This window comes from Eptesicus fuscus, chromosome 19, assembly GCF_027574615.1.
Source record: "Eptesicus fuscus isolate TK198812 chromosome 19, DD_ASM_mEF_20220401, whole genome shotgun sequence".
In the NCBI taxonomy this organism is placed as follows: Eukaryota; Metazoa; Chordata; class Mammalia; order Chiroptera; family Vespertilionidae; genus Eptesicus; species Eptesicus fuscus.
Window position 1 is genome coordinate 51,087,754 of NC_072491.1, and position 24,418 is coordinate 51,112,171.

The 24,418-nt window shown below is 50.3% G+C and overlaps 1 protein-coding gene across 2 annotated transcripts in view; it reads left to right on the forward strand.

Annotated features, from left to right (window-relative positions):
* The window catches only part of ZNF704 (zinc finger protein 704), a 123,883-nt gene that overhangs the window by 31,925 nt on the left and 67,540 nt on the right, over positions 1-24,418 (forward strand). For both annotated transcript variants that reach the window (XM_054708505.1, XM_054708506.1), the window contains one exon: positions 6,522-6,763. In XM_054708505.1, coding sequence (XP_054564480.1) covers positions 6,522-6,763 — 242 coding nt within the window. The remainder of the gene's footprint in view (positions 1-6,521; positions 6,764-24,418) is intronic.

Below are 24,418 nucleotides of genomic sequence, written 5' to 3' on the forward strand. Positions count from 1 at the left end.
TCCCCAGGAACGAGCGTCCTCACGTCCACTTAGCTCCGCGGGCCCTGTCGCTCTCCGTTTGCACGTCCCTGCGTTGAAGTCGCTGTCGGGCTCCCCCCATGCTGTGGGGTTTCCGGTCCTTCTGGCTGGCTCTCTGCTGAGCCGGCCTCCCTGGGAGCAGCAGTCCCAGGTGCCTCGCTGTTGCACGCACACCACCGTCCGCTCGGCCTAAGGAGCCCTCCCCGTGGGCAGCGGCCAGCGAGCATCACCTGGCAGCCCCCCCCTCCCCCGTCACCGGGGCCTGTGCACACCGGGGCCTGTGCACACCGGGGCCTGTGCACACCGGGGCCGGAGAAAGGAGGTCCCTCTCGGGGGGGGGAATTCCAAGTGTCCCTGCTGGGCGATGGGCTGGATGTTGGCCCAGCCCACCAGGGAGCGGGGGTGGGGGTAGGGGGAGGATATAGCCGCGCAGCGGCATTCTGACACCCTCTTTCCCCCTGTTTTTTACTGTAACAACTCCATTGAGATACAACTGATGCACATTACCAGTCACACTTCAGGGTGTGAATTCGGCGTTTTTAGTACATTCACAGGATTGTGCAGCAGCGCCACGATCCCGTCTAGAAGCATCTGTCTCCCCGCTCCCCACCTTCCCCAAGAAATACCTTACTCCTGAGGAGACAGTCAGACTCCCCGTGCGTCTAAGTGCTAGGCAAACCCAAATGTACTCCATCTTCCTGGGACTGACCGGTTTGGGCCACTTTCCCTACATCAGTAATGCCGTGTGGGTTGTGAGCGTCTGGCTCCTGCCACCTGCGGATGCTCTCAGGGCCAGCGGTGCGGCCGCGGGGCCGGGATCTCACTTCTGAACCACGTCCCGCTGTGCCGGCAGCAGCGCGCACGCACCCGTTTTTTATAAACACGGGGGTGGTTTCCCACTTTCTGGCTCTCGTGACCAGCGCCGTGTGAACCTTCCTTACACGAGTCTGTGTGCGCATGTGCTCCCGGTTCCTTGGGGAGTCACCAGGAGGGGAGCTGCTGGTCCACGGTGCCTGTGTCATCGCCGGCGAGACGCTCCCTGTCCCGCATCCTCTCCAGCCACCTCCCAATTCCTCGGGCCATTTCTGAGCCCAGCTTCTCATGTTACCTCATGTCCTCTCTCCACTCTCCCCTCCTGTGAACTCTCCTACAAAACCTTTTAGATACAATATCGGATATGAATAGAACATGAAAGACAGCATCAGTGTCTGTGTAAGCTGTAACTGTAGTGACACAATGAACGTCCCATGTCCCCACACCTGACAAACCACGGAGCCTGGGGCTCCAAGTCTCCTCATCTCTTCCTCGCTCTGCATTTTGGTTTCTTTGGTCGTTTCTAACGCATCTGACTCCACTTGTAAACAAGGATCTGGGCTGAAGAGTCTTTGAAGCCCGTGCATTGTGAAAATTCTCTGACTTCTACAGAGACACGGGTTTGTGTTGGGAATGTAGTGTAGGAGATTAATAGCTTACATTGTTGACTATTACTGTAATGTATTTATTGTGAAGTCTTGGCTAAGAGCGTGACACACAGTTGTGGCATCACGTCTCCATTCATTGGCTGTAGATGCTTGGGTGGGTCCCTCCGTTTGCGAGCTAACAGCTGAGCTTGCTGGCATGTCCTCCCTGCCCACCTCTCTGTGGACTGATCCTTTCACCAGCTCTGAGGGCCCCAGGGAGGTGTGGATGTCAGTTATTGCTGCCGATGAATATTAATGACTCCTTAAATATTTAATTAATGGACTTGGCACGTAGGGAGAGATGGTTGGTAACCATCAGAACGAGGCTTTGCTTTCCTTTTATGCCTGGTGCTGAGCATGTTTCCGCTGTGACGTCGGTTGGGACTGAGCTGCTCTGGGAGTGAGCCAGCTCCCGCTCTCACGCCCGCCTCCAGACAGGAAACACGGGACGGAAAGTGATTAGATAAACTACATTGTTGTTGCCCTAGCCCAGTGGTCGGCAAACTCATTAGCCAACAGAGCCCAATATCAACAGGACAACGATTGAAATTTCTTTTGAGAGCCAAATTTTTTAAACTTAAATTTCTTCTAACGCCACTTCTTCGAAATAGACTCGCCCAGGCCGTGGTATTTTGTGGAAAAGCCACACCCAAGGGGCCAAAGAGCCGCATGTGGCTCGCGAGCTGCAGTTTGCCAACCACTGCCCTAGCCAGTTTGACTCAGTGGATAGAGTGTCAGCCTGTGGACCCAGGTTCGATTCCGGTCAAGGGCATGTACCTCATTTGTAGGCTCGTCCCCGGCCTGGGCCATGGTCGGGACTCGTGTTTCTCTCACATCGATATTTCTTCTGTCTTTCCCTCTCTCTCCCACTCCCCCTAAAAATCAATGGAAAAACATCCTCGAGTGAGTATTAAAAAATAATAATCATAATAATAATAAATAAACTGCATTGTTATTGAACACTCGTTGCATTATCGGAAGTTTGAAGTATTTTCTTATTCCTCTGTATAATGTATTGGTGTCATTAAAACAGCTCTTAAAAACGCTCATTTTTCTTGGCCTTTTATGTTGTGAAGGCGCTCCGAGGAACGTGGTCGCTTGTTAGTGAGTTACAAGTGGGCAGGCGTGGCTGGCGGCTCTCCTGTGGAGCTGGCTCTGCCTCCGGAGCGCAGGGAGGCCTCCTGCCTGACACGCAGCCGGCGAGACGGCCCAGTCCCCGCCACAACGCGGGTCTCCCTGTGCGTTGGCGCCCTCATCTGTGGGTGGCCCTGTGACTCAGCACACACACACCTCTGAGCTTCCCTTCCGTCTGAGAATCTCTGGCCATCGATATCATACTTGGCCAAGTCTCCACTTTCGCTGAACATGCATCCTAGTCTCATGTTATTCTGAAAAGGTCTTTGTTTGTGGCCTTAGCTTTTAAAGTTCTAAATCTATTTGCTCACCTTCTTTGTGCTTCTCCTCCTACCTGAACTTAAGAAGAAACAAACAAGCAGAGCTTCTACTCGAGTGGGGGGGCGAAGATTTGCTCACCCCAGGAACTGAGTCCTGAGGGCTGCAATGTGGTGTGGACCTGTGGCATGTCGTACAGGCGTGTTTTGAAATCCCTGAGAGTGAGGACCCAGGGTACCGGCTCTCTTCACACACTTAAGACTGGACCAGGTTCACTCCAAACCTCATCTCCAATCCCCATCACCTCACCCCAACCTTTCTGTAACGTCCGTCTCCTTTTCACTCTTCCCAGATTCTGAAATAGCCCGAGTCGATTCCCTGCGGTTTCATTTTATATTTGTCTTACGCCTTAAGCATTGTTGTATTTAGTCAACAGTAAGGAAAGTTAATATCTTTTTTATTGTCATATCAATGGAGGGATTTCCTTAAGATATTCACTGCTGCAAATAAAGGATAAAATCCAATTCTTCATGAGCATACGAGTATGGTGAAGACCAGTATTCACGGTCAAAGGTAGCCTTGGTGTTTTCAGTCATCACTGTCTTCTGTGAAACATAATCAGCATGAAATATTTAAGAATTTATTGACTTTGAAAACTTTAGAGGCTTCCGGTCAAGATGGCAGTGTAGGTAAACACAGTACTCACCACCTCCCACAACCATATAAAAATTTACAACTGAATACAGAACACCATCATTCAAAACCACCTGAAATCTAGCTGAACGGAAGTCCTACAACGAGGGAATTAGAGAAGAAGCACACGGAGACTAGTAGGAGGGGCAGAGACACGGGGTGGAATTGCAGAACCGGCTGGACTGACACCCACGTGCAGTGTTTTTTTAATCGGAAGGGATATCTAGGCTGTGGAGGTCTCCCTGAGGAACAGGAGTCCCTGCCTCACACCAGGCCGCCAATCCAGGTTTCCAGTGCTGGGAAGAGAAGTCCCCGTAACTTTGGGCTGTAAAAACCAGCAGGGATTTTGACAGAGTGACACGGAGGCTGTGGGAGTCCCAGGCAGTTCTCTTAAAGGGCCTGTGCATGGACTTACTCAGACTCACTCCCTCTGAGCTTGAAAGGAACCTGGGATAATCAAGGAGGAACTAACTTGACTGGAATCAGGGCAAGAGCTGGAGGGGCAGCTTTCTCTAAAACAGAGGCCTGGCAGAGGCCATTGTTCCTTTGCTGAGCCCTCCCTGCCACAGAGCTGATAGGCTGCGCCATATCTGAATCTCCATCAACCTGGCTCACACTTTTATCCCTGCCCTGGTGATTCCCTGAGATCCCACCCCTCTCTGCTTACAGGCTCATCCAAGCCATTTCCAGTGGCTTTTCCATTCAACTGGCCTCTCTTGTCTCATCCTTTGGACTTTCCTAAAATCTCTCAAACAAGCAGCAGCTGGCCTCAGCATGCCCTGTACCTCTTAATAAGTGGCCCCAGGTCCAGCACTAGTTGCATCTCACTCTGGTTCACAGTTTGGCCTCTCCTGGAACCACCAAACTCAACACAAATAGCAGCCATTTGTAGATTGCTTTGTAGCTCATGCTGGGTTGCCCTGGGCAGGGCATAGGCATAGGCTGACTTTGTACCTCCCAGGAGGCCCCAGAACCAGTGCATCTAGTGGATAGCTTCACATCACACCCGATTACAACTCTACACATCCATGAGTGACACACTCAAGGGGAAGACTCAGTGAGCAATAAAGCCCCACTGAAGCAAGTCCTGCTCCATAGGAGTGTCTCCTGCACTCAACTTTTCAGCTGTAATTGCAGCTGGTCCTCACAACCAATGAGCCTGGTGTCAATCCCTCCCAGTGATGCCAACATCAATCAAGGCTCAACTGCAGTAGGACTGTGCACACAGCTCACACAGGGGTACACCTGGAGTGCCCAGCTCAGGTGACTTGGGAGGCTGAGCCACTGGGCCCTACAGGACACCTATTATCCATGGCCACTCTACCAAGTCTGGGAGACATAGCAGTTCTACCTAATACATAGAAACAAATACAGGGAAGTAGCCAAAATGCGAAGACAAACATGTCACAAATGAAAGAACAGAAAAAGAACTAAGTGAAACAGAAGCAAGAAAGTTACCAGATACAGAGTTCAAAACAGTGGTTATAAGACTGCTCAAGGAACTTAATGAGAACTTCAAGGAACTTAGAATTTCAACGAAATTCATGAGAACATCAACAACATAAAAAAAAAAAAAACAGTCAGAAATTAAGCATACACTAACTGAAATAAAGAATAATTTACAGGGCATCAACAATAGAGTAGAGGATGGTGAGAATGAAATATAAGGAAGCAAAAAACACCCAATCAGAAGAGCAAAAAGAATAAAAAAATATGAAGATAGTGTAAGGAGCATCTGGGGCAGTTTCAGGTAACAACATTCACATATCATGGGGGTACCAGAAGGAGAAGAGAGGGAACAAGATATTGAAAATCTATTTGAAAAAATAGTAACAGAAAACTTCCCCTACCTGGTGAGAGAAATAGACTTACAAGTCCAGGAAGCACAGAGAGTCCCAAACAAGAGGAACCCAAAGAAGCCCACACCAAGACACATCATAATTAAAATGCCAAGGGATAGAGACAAAGAGAGAATCTTAAAAGCAACAAGAGAAAAGCAGTTAGTTACCTACAAGGGAGCACCCATATGACTGTCAGCTCATTTCTCAACAGAAACTTTAAAGGCCAGACGAGAGTGGCAAGAAATATTCAAAGTGATGAAAAGCAAGAACCTACAACCAAGATTAGCAAAGCTATCATTTAGAATTGAAAGTCAGGTAAAGAACTTAACAGACAAGAAAAAGCTAAAGGAGTTCATCACCACCAAACCAGTATTACATGAAATGTTAAAGAGTATTGAAGAAGAAGGAGAAGGGGAAGGGGAAGAAAGAAAAGATTAAAAATATGAACAATAGGATGGCAATAAATTGTACCTATCAACAATTGAATCTAAAAATCAAAATAAATGAACAAGAATCAAATGAACAACATAAACTGATGAATAAAGTAGAACCAGAGGCATGGAAACATGCAACAGACTGACCAATCTCAGAGGGAAGGGGAGTGGGGGGTGGGAAGAGATTAACCAAAGAACCTACATGCATGTATGCATTACCTGTGGACACCGACAATACGGTGGTGAAGGCCTGGGGCGGGGCAGGAACCAGGTGCAGGGGCAATAGAAGAGGTATATCTATAATACTCTAACAATAAAGGCTTAAAAGAAATCAAGGAACTTATTGATTTAATTGAGTTTTCTCAGTTGTAGAAAGCAATGATGTTTTAAATTTTTGGATTTTGTTTATAAGTCGTATGCTTTCGAGCCTCCGAAGTTTCTGTTCTCCCAGAAGGCTTCTCTTGCGTTTTGTGCTTTTGTCTGCAGAGGACAGAAGACGCACTAACCATACGCTACTCTGTGGTGTCAGGTATTTTATTTGTATGCTGCGTTTTTCCCACTTAAACTATACAACCTTCAAGCTGACCAGGGGGGGTAGTGTCTGTGGTCTGCCCTGGCGGCCCCTGCACGTGGTCCCGCAGAGCTCCCAGGTGTGTGAGTGAGAATTTGTGTTCATTTCACAGGTGGGGAGCATTAAGCGGGACATGACCTTCACGTTTCACCCGGAGGACCTAAAACGGGACTCGAGTAAAAAACTGCCTCATCAGCCCTGGTTCCCCTTGGCCATGGAGGAGGACGTGAAAACCGCCGACACCAGGCCGGCTGGCCGAGCCCCGGACCATGACAGGGAAAACGCCCGCTCCGTCTGCCTCCTTGAGCAGAAGCGAAAAGTGGTCTCCTCCAGCATCGACGTCCCCCCGGCAAGGTAAGGCCCGCGGGAGCTCGGCAGCTCGGTGTGAAGTAGAGAAAGGTTTTCTCCAAGCACTCGGTTCTGGTGCTTGTGTGAAATAGAGCTTTTCAGAACCGAGCCTGAGGCCGCGGAAGTTGGAACTCTGTTGTGCTAGAAAAGAAAACTTTATTAGATTTTTGGCAAATGAATAGTAAAGAGAAAAAAAGGCGGTGGGGGGGGGGGGCATTGAAGACAAGGGATGTAGACTGAGCATAGCTTAACAGCAAGGACGCTGTCGGGCCGGCTGCAGTCTGCCCCTGGCCTTTTGTGTGTGGCCTTTGAGGTAAGGGTGGTTTCATGTTTTTTAAAGGGTTGAAAAAATGAAGCTTATGCGACATAAATCAGAGGTGGCCCGCAAAGCCTAACATATTTATGTGTGACTCGTTATAGAAGAGGTTTGCCGTGGTTTATATCAGGGTAATTCTTTAAGCTCAGATCTACCTTGGAACTGGGCCGGAGGTTTGATCTGAAATACCAAAAGCTTTTGCCACATTACAGTTTTACTTACGCCACATCGGTGCCTTTGGACCAACATTACGGCAGGATGACAGTGGCACAAAGAGACCTTTTTGCTTATTTTCCTGCTTATCGTTGATCTCACCTAGATTTGGGGGGCGTCAGAAAGTTGGCGTGTCTGTCATAGTAAGGTATTGTAATTCCGGTTTGCAAATGAGTGAACAGACTCAGAAAAGTGAGGTGACCACCCAGGAGCACACATGTAGCCGGAGGCCCGAGGCCTGGGTACGTTTGTAACCCCAAGTGAGTTTTTATCCTTGTTGCCGTCCTTCGTGTTATGGAAGAGCCTTCATTTGTGCCATTCACACGCCGCGATGCCTGAACACACAGGGGTGTTTTTATATCACTTGCTCTCCCACCTCCAAAAGCAAACAGCCCAACCGTTAGGCACACCTTACTGGACAGCCTGTTCCTTGGAGCATGGTGTCTGTTATTCCCTTTTGCCAGACGTTGGGGGTTTTTGTGTGTGTGTTTTTAAGTACTGATACTTAAATTGGTTGGATTTCACCCAAATAGCAATTACAGTTTGATTCTGCCAAGTAGTGACTGTCTTCTAATTATAACTCTGAGGCTAAAGAAATTACGAGCAAACCAGTAGCAATGGGGATAAAGAACATTTGGCCCCAGGGACCCCCAGGCCTAAGAGCCGTTTATTAGAAGACGCCGGGTTGTTGTTGGTTTGCTGTTGGAAAGAAGAAAAATGCACCACACGGCACTGTTTGCAGGGTTTAAAAAGACAGTGATGTCCTGTTTATCACTCGCTGGATAAAATGAGATCATGTTTGTCTTAAGGGATCCTTCTGGGAATTGTATAGTCTGAATTTCAGAGACTCGCAACTTTGCGTTCGAAATTAGAAATTACCTGAGCTGCAAGCAATATGGAGAATTGTGACTCCACGTGTTCAGTGGTGCTATCTACACTTTTTCCTTGGTCTGTATATACTGTGCACCTATAGACAAGTCTCCTGACTCAGTTTTGGGATTGAATGAGAGATTAGGCAAGATGGGGGTCATTTTTTCTGAATCTCCGAAAGCCCAGCCGTTCCCCGAGCAAATGTTTAACTGCATGAACAAGGCCTGAGGCTGCACTCTGTAACCAGCGCGGAGCTACGGCAGGAGGGGGTGTAAAAGGTCGCTCTAAACTTATCTCAGTCAGCATTGAAAAGGTGTGCGTTGGGAGAGAGTACCATGGTGGAGAATACTGATGCTGTGCAATCTGTGGAGTCCTGTTAGCAACCGAAGTCCTCCACGGAGCCGCCATCCCGGCACCCTTCCTGGGAACCCTCTGTCCACTTCTGTCCTTCTCCATCACGTTAGTGATTCAGGTCACCAGGTAACTGCGGTTCCTGCCTCCTGGCTACAGGCCGTTTGTGTGACGCAGCCACCAAGTGATCTTTCCAAAGCTCAGGCAGAGGCGGTGGGAAGAAGGATGGAGCCCGGAGAGTGCTGGGACCAGCGTAGTGGACATTACGGCCTACTGGGCACACTGTGCCCTCAGCGCACTGCCAGGCCCTCCAGCCAGGGATTTACCGTCTAAGTCAACATATAAGCCACGGGTATTCTTTACGATGCCTTCGGTCACCCGGGAGACCAGAGCTACATGAAAGACTTGGGAGCTGAAACCAGTTTAAAAAAGACACGTCTTCTCTCCCTCCCCATGCCGGGGCAGCGTTTCATCGAATGGGGTGGAATGGTGAGGTTCCGTCTGTTGTTTTTAAAAATAGCTCTTCCTTCCAGCCACGTGCCTGTGGGTGAATTTCTATGATTTAAATGCACATATACTGCAACCCACTTTCCCAGTGCCCTGCGGAGACATGGGGAAGTTAGCAAGCTGAGACAGGGAGCCTTCTGAGCCCCCAGGCCTCTCCTGTGCTGCTGCGGCCACCAGGGGCCGATGCTGTCGTAAGGGCACCTGGGGAAAGCGGGTGTTCTGTGACATACATTTGGCTCAGGGTACGGATATGTGTATGTGTGTATGTTTTAAAGAAAGCTCTCCACACGTATTTTGTTGACTTGTTGTCATTCAAGATTCATCAATTTCTAATTATTGTGTTTTATATCCTTTTATTATAAGCACAAAATCATATCAAATTAGAATGTGTCTCCTTTCAGAATTGTATTGTGAACTTAGAATTTGGGTCATTAATGCGAATTTTTAAAATAATAATTTAAGGCACTGCCATTTTCGAGGGCTATGCTTCCTGGACCAGTTGGGTAGTTATGAAGTGAAATGCTAGAACTGCGACATGCCCACATTTTCAGGGATCACCTGCAGAGTCCTGGGGCCGTTCGTAAATGTTCCTTCTTGTGAATCCTTTCGGGCAGTAAACTAGACAATGTTTAACCACTGAGACCTCAGGGGGACCTGCCGCACTGCTGTGTTAGAGGGACCTCGGTTCCGTGCCCGAGGCTGCGTACGTGGGAATGTTCCAGAATGTTCCGGAGAGCTGTCATTCGATGTCTGGCACCATGCCGTAGGTCACCTCTCCGACTGGGTTTGCATTTACATTTGGTTCAGCATCTTTTTTCCTCCCTGTGCCTGTTCATAATTTCAACCATCAATCAGGTGTGGAAATAATGGGACTCCTGTGCCTCCCCCCACCCACCTCCCTCTGCCAGTACGGAGCCTGGGTCCTGTTTTTATTACAGAAAGGCAAACAGTCATTAGAGGTAGATAAATAATTCAAAGATGTTGATCGCTTGTTTATTTTAAAAGAATAATATTTGAGCAGCACTGTCCAATAGAAATTTAATGTGAGCTCCATGTGTCAATTTCCCATCTCTAACAGCTACATTAAAAACAGGAAAGAGAGTGCTGGCTGGGGTGGCTCAGTTGGCTGGGCGTCATCCCAGGCACTGAGAGGTCACTGGTTCGATTCCTGGTCAGGGTACATGCCCAGGGTTCAGGCTCTGTCCACACTAGGGGGTGTGCAGGAGGCAGCCAATCAATGGGTCTCTTCTTTTATTGGTGTTTCTCTCTTTCTCCCTCTCCCTTGCTCCCTCTCTCTCTCCCTCTCTCTCAAATCAATAAAAACACATTTTTAAAAAACAGGGAAAAGAAATAGGTGAAAATAATTAGGGTAAAACTACATTATTTTACCTAATATATCCAAATACCGTTGCTTTCTATGATCAGTATAAAAGGGCATTAGTGAGACATTTTGCATGCTCTTCCGCGTGCCAGGCCCTCGAAGTTGTGTACATTTTACTGCTACGGCTCATCTCACCTTGAACGGGCGCGTCACGAGTGGAGAGCCGCGTGCGGCGAGCGGCCACTGTGTCGGGCGGGCAGTGCCGCTTCGGGGTAACGCACCAGCTCACTGTGCCTTTCAGCGCAGCTTGTCGCTTACCCTGAGGCAGTGGCTGGGCTCTTTTCCTACTCAGCCTGATGGGCGGGGAGCGGGCGCTCTGCGGCCGAGGGCCCCCCCGGTGCGGTCCCTGTGAGGAGAGACGGGTCAGCGTCTGGCTCAGGAGGTATTTCACGGGGAAAACTCAGCAGCATGATTCCACTGTGTCCCCTAGAGAGTGACTCCCAGATGTGCGTGACTATGCTTTGTGCAATTATAATTCTTAAAATGTTTTAAGTCCCATCTAAGTAAGTCCAAGGCAGGTTAAATGATAGCGTCACAGTTCTAGTTCTTTAAAAGCATAAAAGCAGCTTCTGCCGAGGGCGGAGGGGGGGGCGGGGGGGGGGGGGCAAGCGCCTGTTTCCTGGTCCCCGGATGCTGTGACTGACCCAGCGGGCAGCGGGCAGCCAGAGCGCGGTCCACACCAGCCAGCGGGCGGGGCTCGGCTGGGCCCCCACACAGCATGCATGTGCGTATGCTTCTTCCCATAAGGAACAGCTGATCAATGCATGCCGCATGCAAACTTGGAAATGTGTCACATTTTTTAACGACTCCTAAGTAGGAAAGGTTTAGTTTGTTACTTTGTTATTGGCTTAAAATGTTACTGATTCTTTTAAACTTTAACTCCTGTTTTCTTCCCTTCTATGAAGAGAGTTCTGCTGGTAGGTGGGGAAGAGTTGAGGGTTAAGGCTTCACTTGGAAAGCCTTGGGAATTTGATTTTTATGTTAGGTTGTGCCTTGGAAAAACATTTCGGACCACTTCGGGAATACAGTTTTAAGCAAGAGGAGAATTCTTGAAGAGTGTGTCTTAATATCGTGGGCTCATGAAATCCCAAATGTGCAAGCTGGAGGAAAGGCCTGTCCCCGAAAGCAGCGGTCGCCAGTCGGTGGTCCGCGAGGTCCGAAAGGCTGGCGACCGCTGCCCTAAAGGCAAGAGACGGGGACGCTTCCACTCCGCTGGCCGCGCGCCTTGGACACAAAAACCTCCATTGGTCATGTTTTTACAGATGCTTCGGGCACTTGGGCCGGTTGAGCTCTTCTGTCCCGTCCAGCAGGGACACCAAGAACATCAGGCTTCATCATCAAACACAGCCTGGTCTCAGGGGTCAGCACCCACCTTCGAGTCGGGCCTCCCAGTTAAACCAAACATCCAACTCAACTCTGAAGCAATTTGTGATTTGATTTAATACGTCAGCCTAACGCGTTATTATAATTACTAGAGGCCCAATGCACGAAGATTCGTGCAAGAATGGGCCTTCCTTCCCCTGGCTGCTGGCACTGCCTTTGCTCCGGCCCAGAGCCGCCTTTCTGCCTTCCCATGCTGCCCAGAGGCCTGGAGTGGCTGGGGTGGTGTGGAATGCCTGCATCGTTGCCATGGCACCCTTCCCCTGGCTGCTTGGCACCTGAGTATGCAAATTAACCCACCATCTTTGTTGGGTTGATTTGCATACTCACTCCTGATTGGCTGGTGGGTGTCTGAAGGTACGGTCAATTTGCATCTTTCTCTTTTATTAGTGTAGATTCCTTGCAACTTTTTATATGTATTCTCAGACAGAATCCGTACAATTTGGGATGTTAACAGCACTTCCAGGCTTTATTTAGTTTCTTGATAAATATCCATTTTTTTCAAAGAGGCAAATGGTTACCCCATTTAAAGGACATAAATTCTGCATCAGTCAAATCCAGTTGTTTTCTATGGGTGATTCGTGTCACCACCACCGAGTCCCATTCTACTCACAAGAGGCATTTGCAGATGTCCAGGGGGACAGTTTCGGTTGCACAAAATAGTCCTGTGCAGCTAATACCTCCTGCCCCAAACGCCAGTTCACCCTCGCTCAGAAATGTGGACGGGTTTCCTATCCTATATAATAAAAGGCTAATATGCAAATTGTCCCCTTAGGAGTTTGACTGCTCGCTATGACATGCGCTGACCACCAGGGGGTGGCACGGAACAAAGGAAGGCCCCAGCCGACAGCTGGCAGCCAGGGAAGGAAGGCCCTGATTGGCCCTGATCGCTGGCCAGGCCTAGGGACCCTACCTGTGTACGAATTTCGTGCACCGAGCCTCTAGTTTATGATAAAATGGTGGGATCGATTACAGCTGAACATAACTTGATTATTACGTTAACTGCACACTTAGTGTTTATTTTTTTATTTTTATTTTTTTAATATATATTTTATTGATTTTTTACAGAGAGGAAGGGAGAGGGATAGAGAGTTAGAAACATCGATCAGCTGCCTCCTGCATACCCCCCACCGGGGATGTGCCCGCAACCAAGGTACATGCCCTTGACCGGAATCGAACCTGGGACCCTTCAGTCCGCAGGCCGACGCTCTATCCACTGAGCCAAACCGGTTTTGGCGACTTAGTGTTTATTGATAGCGTTATAAACCACTGGAGATAGGGTAGGGAACCTCGCACAGCCTCCCTGAGAATCGGAGCTCTGTTCAGGTGCAGTCTGGTGAGGCATGGATTTCGTTCTCTTAGCTTAACATAGTGTAAGAGTGTACTTCCCATGTTCTGATCAGTGCTGGATATATTTGGCTGACGGTTGGAAGAAATAAAATCCTTCTGCAGCCTCTGTTACTGAAATAGAACCCGCCACCCCCTCATTTTATTGCCTTCTGTGGGATGCTTCTGAATGACAGTCTAAGTCTTTTAATTGGTCTCCCGCTGATTTAGAACCCCTTGCCTCATGTTTCACATTTTATATCTCAAAAATTACACGTTACGGTGCCATTGAAGCAGAGGGAACAGCATTTCTCCTTTTTAAGAAATAAAAGGCAAGTTCCATTCAGAAACCCAAGGTCATTCATTTGCATTGTCTCCACATCTCTGGGTGCTGGGGCTTCTGGCCTGCCCCCCTCCCCCCGCCCCCCAGATATCTCTGCTAGATTCCTGCAGGTCCTCTCTGCATCCCGACACGAGCTGTCACTCACCCCGGTGGTGAGCCCAGGCTCGCCCAGTTCCGCGTCCACCCTCCGCACGTCTGTCCGCTATACGTATGCCGTGGCTCTTCACGTCTGTTTCCACAAACGCACGTGAAAAAGTTCCTTGGAATTCTGCTCCTTGGGCCATAGCCAGACCAGGCAGGGAAAATAATCCTCGAGTTTTCCCTCCCACCTCAAGGTTCAAGTTTCGTTGTAGTTTAATCCTTTTACACGTTTACCTGAATAGTTTGCTTTTTCAAAGCTCAGTCACACCCACTTGTTGGCTCGCACAGGCGCCGCGTGGTGCGTCCAGACAGAAGCGGGTCTCTCAGGGCCTGTGGGCTTGTGTGCAAAGCCCTCGCGTTTCCCGGTTCCGTGTCCTCCTCCAGGGGCTCTGGGGGTCACAGGGCCTGGCTCCCTCCCCCCCCCCTCCGCCCCCGGGACTCGGAGACGTGCTGGGAAATTGCAGTCACTTTTCAGTGACTGTCGGTGCGACATCTTGCGGCCCCAAAGAGCTGACTTGTCTGCTGAAGAGGTTGGCTATTGGGTGGTGGTCTTCTCTGTGGCTGTTTCCTGGAAAGAGTTTTGAAATGTTGAGCTACAAAATGAATAGCAGTTTTTGTTGATAATCAGCGTGATCTAATATTTTTCTTAGATAATTATCACCAGAATCAAACGCTAAACGATTCTGCATGCGTGTATTTCTTCATAAGACCAATAAATAGAATGGGAGAAACTTGAGCTTTTGCCCTAAAATTACTTGTATTCTACAGAAACAGGTCAGCCAGGCAAAAAAGTCAAAACTCATCAATACAACGTGAAGGTTTCCTTAGCAGCGACGCAGTCTCTCCCTCCCTGATGTGTCTGCATCTCGCTCTGCGCCTGCACCGCCTGCACCAGAGGCTCCCAACGGGGGCCCGCGCCCCACAGGGGGGCGATTCGGGAATGAGTAATTAACAGTGACTTCTTTGCACTTCTTATGGTTCTAGGGGCCTCACATACAGTGTGTAAATATATATTGTGACATATTTATGCATTTCTGTTCTGTTATATGTTTGAAACTTTATTTGCTGTTTTTTCATATCACTTCATACTATTATTTTTTTAAACAATTTCTTAGTGATTTCTTCCTCAGTACTTCAACTGTCCTTTCGTTCTTTTATTTTTCTCTTTCGTGGATGCCATGTTCTCTGGAAGCTTGTTTAGACCAAGTTAATGGCCTTCTGGGCTTCCTCCACGTGAATAGGAGTCACTTTTTGAACAACAGGAATTCTATGTCACAGGGGTGGGGGGAGGAGGGGGCGGGCATCAGGATTTTAGAGACGCGTAGGTGGGGCGTGGCCAGAAAAAGGCTGGGAACCACTGGCCTCTCATTTTCGTTACTTTGTTACCTCTCAGTTTTGTCCAATTGATGTCAATTTTCTTCTTTTCCAGATGTTGTCTATGTAATGCTTCCTATCCATTTGCAACGATTATGATGTCTCTGCAACATGACTCCTTTCATTTCTTTCTTTATGTTGTGTTCCATCCAGGGCAGTTAGCAGGTGGGAATGGGTCACTCACCTTCTCCCCCGATGCACGTGGCTGGCGGCCTGGCTGCCTTGGCCTGCCAGGACAGTCAGATAACGCTCAGTTTTACGTTGGCACATAGAAGGCGATCGACCGAAGAACGTGTGAAGCCTCCTTCGTGTACTGCGGCTTCTGTATTGCTGCGGATTCCTGTTTTGTTTATTGTTCTTGTCCTCTTCTCTGTGCACATAGCTGTGTTTTATTATAATGCGGCGCACAATCACTTTAAATAATTTGTAAGTATAGATGAGCAAAGAAATAAAACAAAAAACACCAGCAAGGTGGTGGTAACTACTAACACCTTGCTATGTATGATTCTACTCCCTTCTCTATATTTGCATATGTAAAGCATATTTATTCCAGATAATGGTTTTATATGGCACAGAAGGGTGTGAACTTTAAAAATATATTGTAACCAATACACTGCAGAATAATTTACAAATACTTGTCTATTCATCTAGAGCCGTGGTCGGCAAACTGCGGCTCGCGAGCCACATGCAGCTCTTTGGCCCCTTGGGTGTGGCTCTTCCATAAAATACCACGGCCTGGGCGAGTCTATTTTGAAGAAGTAGCGTTAGAAGAAGTTTAAGTTTAAAAAATGTGGCTCTCCAAAGAAATTTCAATCGTTGTCCTGTTGATATTTGGCTCTGTTGACTAATGAGTTTGCGACCACTGATCTAGAGCCTGATTTTAATGGATGAATTGCATTATATCACACGTGTGTACTATTTTACTCAGCCAGTCCTCGGGGGCATTCTGGCTGTTCCCATTGATTTATTATTACAAATAGCCCTGTAGTTAACTGAACTATTTACCAATTTCCACCTAACAAATGACCCCTGGCCTCTGGATGTAAGAGAACACACATCGGTTTCTGGGTCCGGATCCGCGTCTTCGCTAGGCTCGCTGCAGGCTCTCCCGTCCGCAGTCAGGGTGTTAGCGGGCTGCGTCGCCCGTGAAGGCTCAGCCAGGGACACGCTTCCCAGTTGGCGTGGCTGAGGCAGAATTCACTTGGCTGGATGGAGAGGCTCCGGTCCGAGGTGGCTGTGGCTGGAGGTGGCTCCCAGTGCCTTGCGAGGGGGCCTTCACAAAGTGCCAGCTTGCTTCAGCAACGCCAACCTCAGCAAGAGGAGCCTTCTTCACCTCCAACATTTTAGGCGAATACTTTGCCTTTCCTGTGCCAGGGACCGAGTCTGCCAGCAAGGCAGGAGTCACAAGGTGCCGGAGCCCAATCGGAGGCGTGCCAGCCCGTCACCTTGTTTGTCAGAAGCAGGTCCCTGGAGCATCCGCACTCAAGGGAGAATGCCAGGGGGCAGAGGTCACGGGGGGCCCGCTGATGCATGCACCTGCGCACATTCTGCCTCTTCCAGATGAACCTGAGGGGAGGCGTTTCTGACGGGAGGGCATGCCTGCTCTAGGAGCTTCCTGTCTGTTACTGCAGCTGCTCTGAGGGGTTCTGGCTGCAGCCACCGGGCCCCCGGGACCCGAGCAATCCAGGGTGTCACTCGTGAGCTTCGATGTACAACGTCCCCCAAATGGTGACGATGCTCATTTTCAACTTCCTTAGTGGGAACTTTGAGCTACTTTCAGGGCCGTATGTCTGCTCAGTCAGCCAGGACTGCTTTTCGAGGAGAGATCCTTAGGAGGCCTGGTTAGGGTGCAGTGAAGGCCTGGGGGGCGCGGAGGGGAGTAAGCAGGGGGGAGGGGTCAATGGAGAGGGAAGGGGATGTCTAGAACGCTTTCAACAATAAAGATAAATTTTAAAAAGGGAGAGTTAAAAGTAGGTGCTGCTTAGCACATCACTTGTTTTTAAGCGGGTGTTTTAAAATCCCCTAAGGGTGCTGGACGTTCTGTTTATTTGTTACAATGAGTTGGGCAGCGTGTCGCAGGAACCTCACCGAGGGCGGCTGACCCCGGTGAGTTTCCCCTCCACGCAAGCAGAGTCCTACAGACGGACGCCTCTGCGGAGCTGCGCCCGCACCCCGGGCCCCGGAGCCACTGCCGCCCTCCTCCCCGCCGCCCTCTCCCCCAGGCAGAGCCTCGGGAGGCAAAGAGCGGCCGGTGCGGAGTGGGGCTGCCCTTTGAAGGCCTTTCCCTGGCTCCCCGTCCCCGAAGGCCGCCCTGCGCCTCCCACATCTCATTGGACAGATGGTCCCCCCGGCCGCCTCTGCGCCTGGGAATGTGATTTCTAGCCGACAACATCGCTGTCCCCAAGCCAGCAGCCATGCCGGTGGCAGGAAAGAGGGAGCGTTATTTTCTTTTTCCTTCATGTCTTGTGAAAAGTTGTGAATTTCATGGCCGTGAAAGACAACAGTCGTTAACTCAAGACCACATTGGCTGGACTTTTATGGTGATGAGCTGGGTTCCACCGAGTCGGCTTTACTCTGTTGGTTTTCCTTGGTCATGTTTATGGAAGCGTCCAGCTGCTTCCTCCGTCCACCACGTTTAAAAACCAGGTCACTGCACTTGGACACAGTTCTGATCGTTGGCAGGCGTGGGGTTTTAATGAGAAAAGTAAAATGTATCATAAATTCATGCTGCCTGGTTGTTTCGATTTTGGAATTTGAAAACAGACGTGCAATCCTGCTCACATGGGAAAATGGGAACCTGAGGAGTCGCTGTGGCAAAGACATTCTTCCCTGCTCACCGAGCGGCGCGCTGAGGTGGAAATATATTGTAACTCAGGTTTGATATGAGAGAAGCTTTTAAAGTTAGTGCCTTTGTAATTGTTTTCTTCTCTCTTCACAACACGCTGGTGGCACCTGGTCATTAGTCACAAGCTCCAGCATGAGCCACAGGCCCCAGAAAGCTGCGGGAGGGGGCGGTCTGGGCCGCGATGATGTCACCAGAAAGTACACTGGGGGGCGGGGGGTGACCTTGAGGCAATGAAATTCGCCTGGCTATCAAAACAAAAAAAAGGAAAGAAAGAGAAAGGAATCGGCCATCCCCAGGGACTGCATTGAAATGCACCTTTTTCATGTCGATTTCTGACGGTCATTCTGTGAGGTGTGAGGCCACACTGCCTCCAAGGCACCAGGCTGTGCTGCTGGGCCTGGCCTCGCTGTCCCGGCTCCTACCTCCGGGGAAGGGCGGCGGGAGGGGGGGTTGGTGTTGCTCGTTTCCTGCATCGGCACGTCTGGGTGGCTGGCGACAGGCTGGGGACAAGATTAGACCTTTCACGGATTGAAGGAGAATGAAGGTGTCTGTGTGTGCGTGCACACGTGCACGGGGGGTGCCCCGTGTGCGTAATTTTTGAGGAAAAGGAGAGGGAGAGAGGAAGACTGGCAGCATTTCATTTCGGGAAAAGGTGTCCGGGATCGTCTGGTTTCCGTGGGGCCCATCCCAGACCTCCTCGTCAGCGGAGGGAGCACCTCTGCGGAGGTTTCGCGGGGGTCCAAGTATTTGCCGTAATCTTAGCGAGTCTGGGGCACGCTCGCGACTCTGCCCGCCACCCTTACTCAGGGAGAGCTGCCTCTTCCGTTCTGTAGTATGTTTACGTCCCTATTTCTTTTTTTTTTTCTTTTTTTTAAAATATATTTTATTTATTTTTCACAGAGAGGAAGAGAGAGGGATAGAGAGCTAGAAACATCGATGAGAGAGAAACATCGATCAGCTGCCTCCTGCACACCCCCCACTGGGGATGTGCCCGCAACCAAGGTACATGCCCTTGACCGGAATCGAACCTGGGACCCTTGAGTCCGCAGGCCGACGCTCCATCCACTGAGCCAAACCGGTTTCGGCCCCTATTTCTTTTGTGTGCTACTAGCCAGGAGTCTCGTTTATTCGTTTCTTGATGATAAATCCCAATCTTTGGGCTACAAGCACATGGGTTTAGCCGACAAGTTTTGTTAAAGCGGCTCTGACTGCAGGTTCGGCTTCTTGCTGAGGAGACCTGGAGCGGGCGGCCCCGCCCCTGCCCCGGGCAGCCTCCTCCCGGCACCGGGCCAGCCGAGGCCGGGCGCCCAGCTCACGTGTGGACGGGGTTTATGACGTGTCCGCGCCAGCCCATTCCTTTTCAAAAGAAAGTCCTGGTCCTTACATCCTTTTTCTTCACGTGAACGTCAAATAGCTGGCGTGTCGGTGTGGCTCTGCCCCGCGGGGCAGCCCCAGCCGGCTCTTCCCGGTGACAGTTACGGGAGGCGTGACTGCGGCGCCGCATCCTCCCTGCGCGCTCGCTTCCCCAGACCAGACCCCGTGGGGCGGGGCGGTCACCTGAGGTCTGCTTCCAAGAGCCCGAGCGCGGAAACGTGTAGGGCCTCGGCCCACTGTGCGTTCATTGTGTGGTTTACCTTCCAGAGTGTGCCATGTCTCTCATTTCCCGGTGCTTCCTCACAAACATTGCTGACAACACCAGCGCCTTCAAGTATTCTCAGTAAAACAGATTTTTCCCTCCCTCCTCCCCGTCCTCCTCCGATCACCGGGTTCCTGCAGGCCTTTCCTCCCACCTGGTCTGAAGGTCCCTTCTCTCGCCGCAGCCCACACCTGCCAGCCCACACATCCTCTGACGGTTCAGCGCACAGGGGCTCTCGTGTTTATCTGGACGTCGTGATGGCATTAATGCGGCCAAAATCACATTAAGGGCGTGAGCAGCCCCATCTCAGCAGCCGGAGACGGTGGTGGAAGCTCCCCGAGGGCTCTGAGGTCGGGTCCACCTTGGGCCTTTGTAACCCGGTCTCTGCCCAGGTACATGCAGACAGTGTGGTCCGTCCCGCTCCCACTTCACCTGGTCTGAGCCCCGGGCTCAGCTGGTGGAGATGCTGTTGACCTGGTCTGCCGTGGGTCCCTGTGATGCACTCGTGTCTGGCCCAGGCAGAGGAAGCTGTACGTGCCCTCCCCGCCGGCCAGGCCGAGCCCGAGGCGCGGACAGGAGGTGGCGGCGCCTGCCCCAGGAGGAGGCGAGTCTCTAGCCCCGCAGCAGCTCTGTGACGTGGTGGTGGCTGCTCACCATCCAGCACTGGGCAGTACATTGAAAGTCATTGTTTCCAGTTGCATTGAACACATGGGAAGGATGGAGGACTCACAGATGGGTGAATGTGAGACTGTATCACCCTGCCACCACCCACGCTCTGAGACGTTCTTCAGCGGAGACGTCGGGTGGAATGACACTAGAAACCAGGTTTGTCGAGGCAGCTGCAGCCTGCACCGGGCTGCCCATCACTGCTCCACCCAGGCCCCCTGTCCATTAAGCCAGGCGTCCTCACACTACGGCCCACGGGCCACATGCGGGTGTTTTTGCCGTTTTGTTTTTTTTCTTCAAAATAAGATATGTGCAGTATGCATAGGAATTTGTTCATAGTTTTTTTTAAACTATAGTCCGGCCCTCCAACGGTCTGCGGGACAGTGAGCTGGCCCCTGTTTAAAAAGTTTGAGGACCCTGCATTAAGCCGACCTCACACCGGCAGCTCGTGTTCCTGAGAGCGCCTTCCTTTCGGCTGCTTGGTCACATTGCGGCCGCTGCTCCGGGCGGGGCTGCCACCTGCCGGGAATGTTCTGGTGCGTCAGATGTTCCGACACCTCCCTCCCGCCGCTTCAAAAGTCTCCACGCCACTGGCTTCAGAAGTCCCAGCACCAGCACTTAAAGCAGCCATTTGCACGCGGCCTGAAGTCGAAGCGGGGCTGGTAAACCAGATGGCTCGCCACCCGTTCTTGTACATTGTTAAATGGTCGAAGGGAAAAGTGTTCTTAAAGAGAATAGCCCTTGCTGGTTTGGCTCAGTGGATAGAGCGTCAGCCTGTGGACTGGCTGGATTCCATCCCCGGCCACAGGAACTGGAGTCGGTGTGTTTCATCCCCTGTGGCTCACACCTGGACAGACACTCAGACAGAACGACATCGATGAGCCCAGGAGATGGACAGGATGGGGTCCTCCCAGCTGCTTCTGCCCAGTGCGCTCTTTTCATGCTGAGCAGTGATTCCCTACACCAAGTGACACTGACCTGGTGAGAGAAATAGACTTACAAGAAAAGGAAGCACGGAGAGTCCCAAACAAGAGGCACCCGAAGAGGCCCACACTAAGACACGTCGTAATTAAAATTCAAAAACTAAAGACAGAGAGAGAATCTTAAAAGCTGCAAGAGAAAAGCAGTTAGTTACCTATAAGGGGATTGCCCGTACCAGTGGTCGGCAAACTCATTAGCCAACAGAGCCAAATATCAACAGAACAACGATTGAAATTTCTTCTGAGAGCCAAATTTTTTAAACTTAAACTTCTTCTAACGCCACTTCTTCAAAACAGACTCGCCCAGGCCGTGGTATTTTGTGGAAGAGCCACACTCAAGGGGCCAAAGAGCCGCATGTGGCTTGCGAGCCGCAGTTTGCCGACCATGGGCCCATACGACTGTCAGCTGATTTCTCAACAGAAACTTTTCAGGCCAGAAAGGAGTGGCAAGAAAAATTCAAAGTGAAGAATAGCAAGAACCTGTAACTAAGATTATGGTATCCAGCAAAGCTTATCATTTAGAGTTAAAAGTCAGATAAAGAGCTTCACAGACAAGAAAAAGCTAAAGGAGTTCATCACCACCAAACCAGTATTACATGAAATGTTGAAGGGTATTCTCCAAGAAGAGGAAGAAGAAGAAAAAAAGAAAATAAACAATAAAATGGCAATGAATACATATCTATCAACAGTTGAATCTAAAAATCAAAATAAATGAACAAGGAATCTAATGAACAAAATAAACTGATGAGTAAAATAGAACCAGGCATGGAAACATGGAACAGACTGAGGAATCTCAGAGTTGGGGGCGGGGCGGGGGGGGGGGGGGGCGAACAGGAAGAGATTAGCCAAAGAACTTACCTGCATACATGCATTACCTGTGGACACAGACAGTGGGAGGTGAAGGCCTGGGCGGGGTAGGAACCAGGTGGAGGCGGCAATGGGGGGAACCAAGGGGGACATCTGTAATATTCTCAACAATAAATATTTTTTTTAAAAAAATAATGCATGTAAAGTAGCTAGAATATAGGAAGCATACAATATTGAGCTGTTACTATGATTTTATCTCTATTTCCTGATGGCTAATATAGGACTTTGAGAAGTAGGCACTAAATCTCAGCTCAGTACGGAGCCCAGAAGCGGGGCCTGAGTTCTGTTTGGACCCATGTCTATCAGTTCTAGGTGTGACATATCTTCAGCCAGAACCAACATAAATAAACCAGCGTTTCCCCTTTTGCTGGGTGTGAGTAATGTTAGAAATCACATAATATTTTTTATACTACGGTATTTATTTTCATCAAGTGGAGTGTTGGTGGTTAAATATGTTTTCATTTTATAGTGATTTCTACCATACGACATGGCTTGTAGCCAAACCCCCAATAACCCAAAGTGCCAAAGAGGGAAGTCTTTCATTGCGATGAAGTCCACTGATAGGAGCAAGTGCCTGGACGGACAGGCCACGGGCCCGGCCACCTGCCCGGAGCAGCAGCGTGTGGGTCCCTTTCAGGCCACAGGGACGCTTCTAAGGAGGAGCTTCCCACGCGAGCCCGGGAGACTGCGCTCTTCAGGGTTCCTGGCCTAACAGACTGCGCTGTGGGGCTGAGCGTCCAGGCAGAAATCACGCTCAGGGCTCCCGGGGCCCCGCTCGGGCGACCCTGAGCCGGGACGGTGTAGCAGACGGTGGTCGGGCAGCTTCGTAGCCCAGTGGGTGAACTGGGCTGCACCCACATTTACAGGCTTTAGGGCCGCAGGGCCGGTCACGACAGGAGGCCGTCAAGGAGGGTGAGCAGAGCTCGGGGTCAGAGGCACGTGTCGGGCCAACTCGGAGGAGTTGCTGTGATGACGGAGCCTGGCCGCACCGGGGGTCGCAGTGCAGATGGCTCTGCCCCACGCAGCGGCCGCGTTTCCGAGGGCGGCCTGTGCTGGCCGCTGGCTCTGCTGCCCGGCCGTCCGGGTCCCAGGCTCCGGCCCTGTGGCAGCCCCATGGGATCGGCCTGCGGCCTGTGCAGGCAGCTCGGGTATTGGCGCGCCTCTTCCAGGGCGCACCGTGTCCCCAAGCGCGTGCCTCTTTGTGCTCCGTTATTCCAGGAGTCGCTGTGCATGTTCCCTGTGGAAGCCACGTTAGAAAGTTGGCTTCCAAGGATAATGTTTTTAAAGCAAATGTAACCTATGCTGTTTGCAAATGTAATACATTAGCAATGAGAAAAGTATTCTTAAAAACCTACGGGTTACCCATCTCTGCCCCATCCCAGCTCTCCACGGAGCAGCCCACCACTCCCCACCACTACCCCCCGCACAGGACACCCCCCTCCCCCGCAGAACACCTTTCCTCGAAGGAGCAGCGGAGCATAGCTGAGTCTCATCCCTCTCCCAGGCTCTCCTGGACGTAGGTGTGGGACGCCTGCTGGCTGCGGGCTGAGGCGGCTGGGTTTACGGGCTCTGTCAGCGGCAGTCTCCTTCAAGGGGCCAGGTTTGTGCCCAGGTCTCTCGTATGTGGAGTTTCTCATTCAGTCCACACGGGGCCTCTCTGGTGCCTGCGGAGTTATAACTTTAAAGATTTTAGCGATAACTATGGCATACACAGCACTTACTATACTAGTACACGGAGCAGCGTTCCGTGCTTCATATTTATAGGATTTTATTTAATCTGTCCAGCAAGCCAGCAGATGAGTTATCACCATTTCCCAGTAAAGGAAACCAAAGCACTGGAGGGGTTAAGAGGAGAAAGACAAATACCGCAGGGTTTCACTTATATGTGGAATCTAATGAGCAACATAAATGAACAAACTAAAGAGAGAAAGACACAAAGAACAGACTGAGGGTTGCTGGGGGGACGAAGGGCCTTGGGGGACTGGGGGACAAGGTGACAAGGTGACACTGAGTAGTACAGATTGGTAGTTACAAACAGTCACGGGGTGTGAAGTACAGCATAGGGAACATAGTCACTAATATTGTAATATCCATGTTCGGGCCAGGGGGGCCGGGAAATATCAGGGGAACACTCTGTAAAGTATATGGTTACCTAACCACTGTGCTGTACACCTGAAACTCATACAGAGCAATATTGAATGTAAACTAACTGAAAATTCTTTGATTAAAAAAATAATAAAATAAAATGTGTATATTTATTTTTTAAAAAGGAAGGAAACAGAGACCCAGGACCCCGCCCCAGGCGGTCTGTCCCAGTGTCAGCCCAGACCCTGAAAGTCAGGGAAGGAAGATGAGTCTGGGCCTGAGAGAGGTCCAAAATGTATCAAGAAGAACACACAAGTGGGGAGCCGGCAGAGAAATCCAAGTGTAAAAGTAGACGTGAAATTGTTCGAAATAAAATTCGG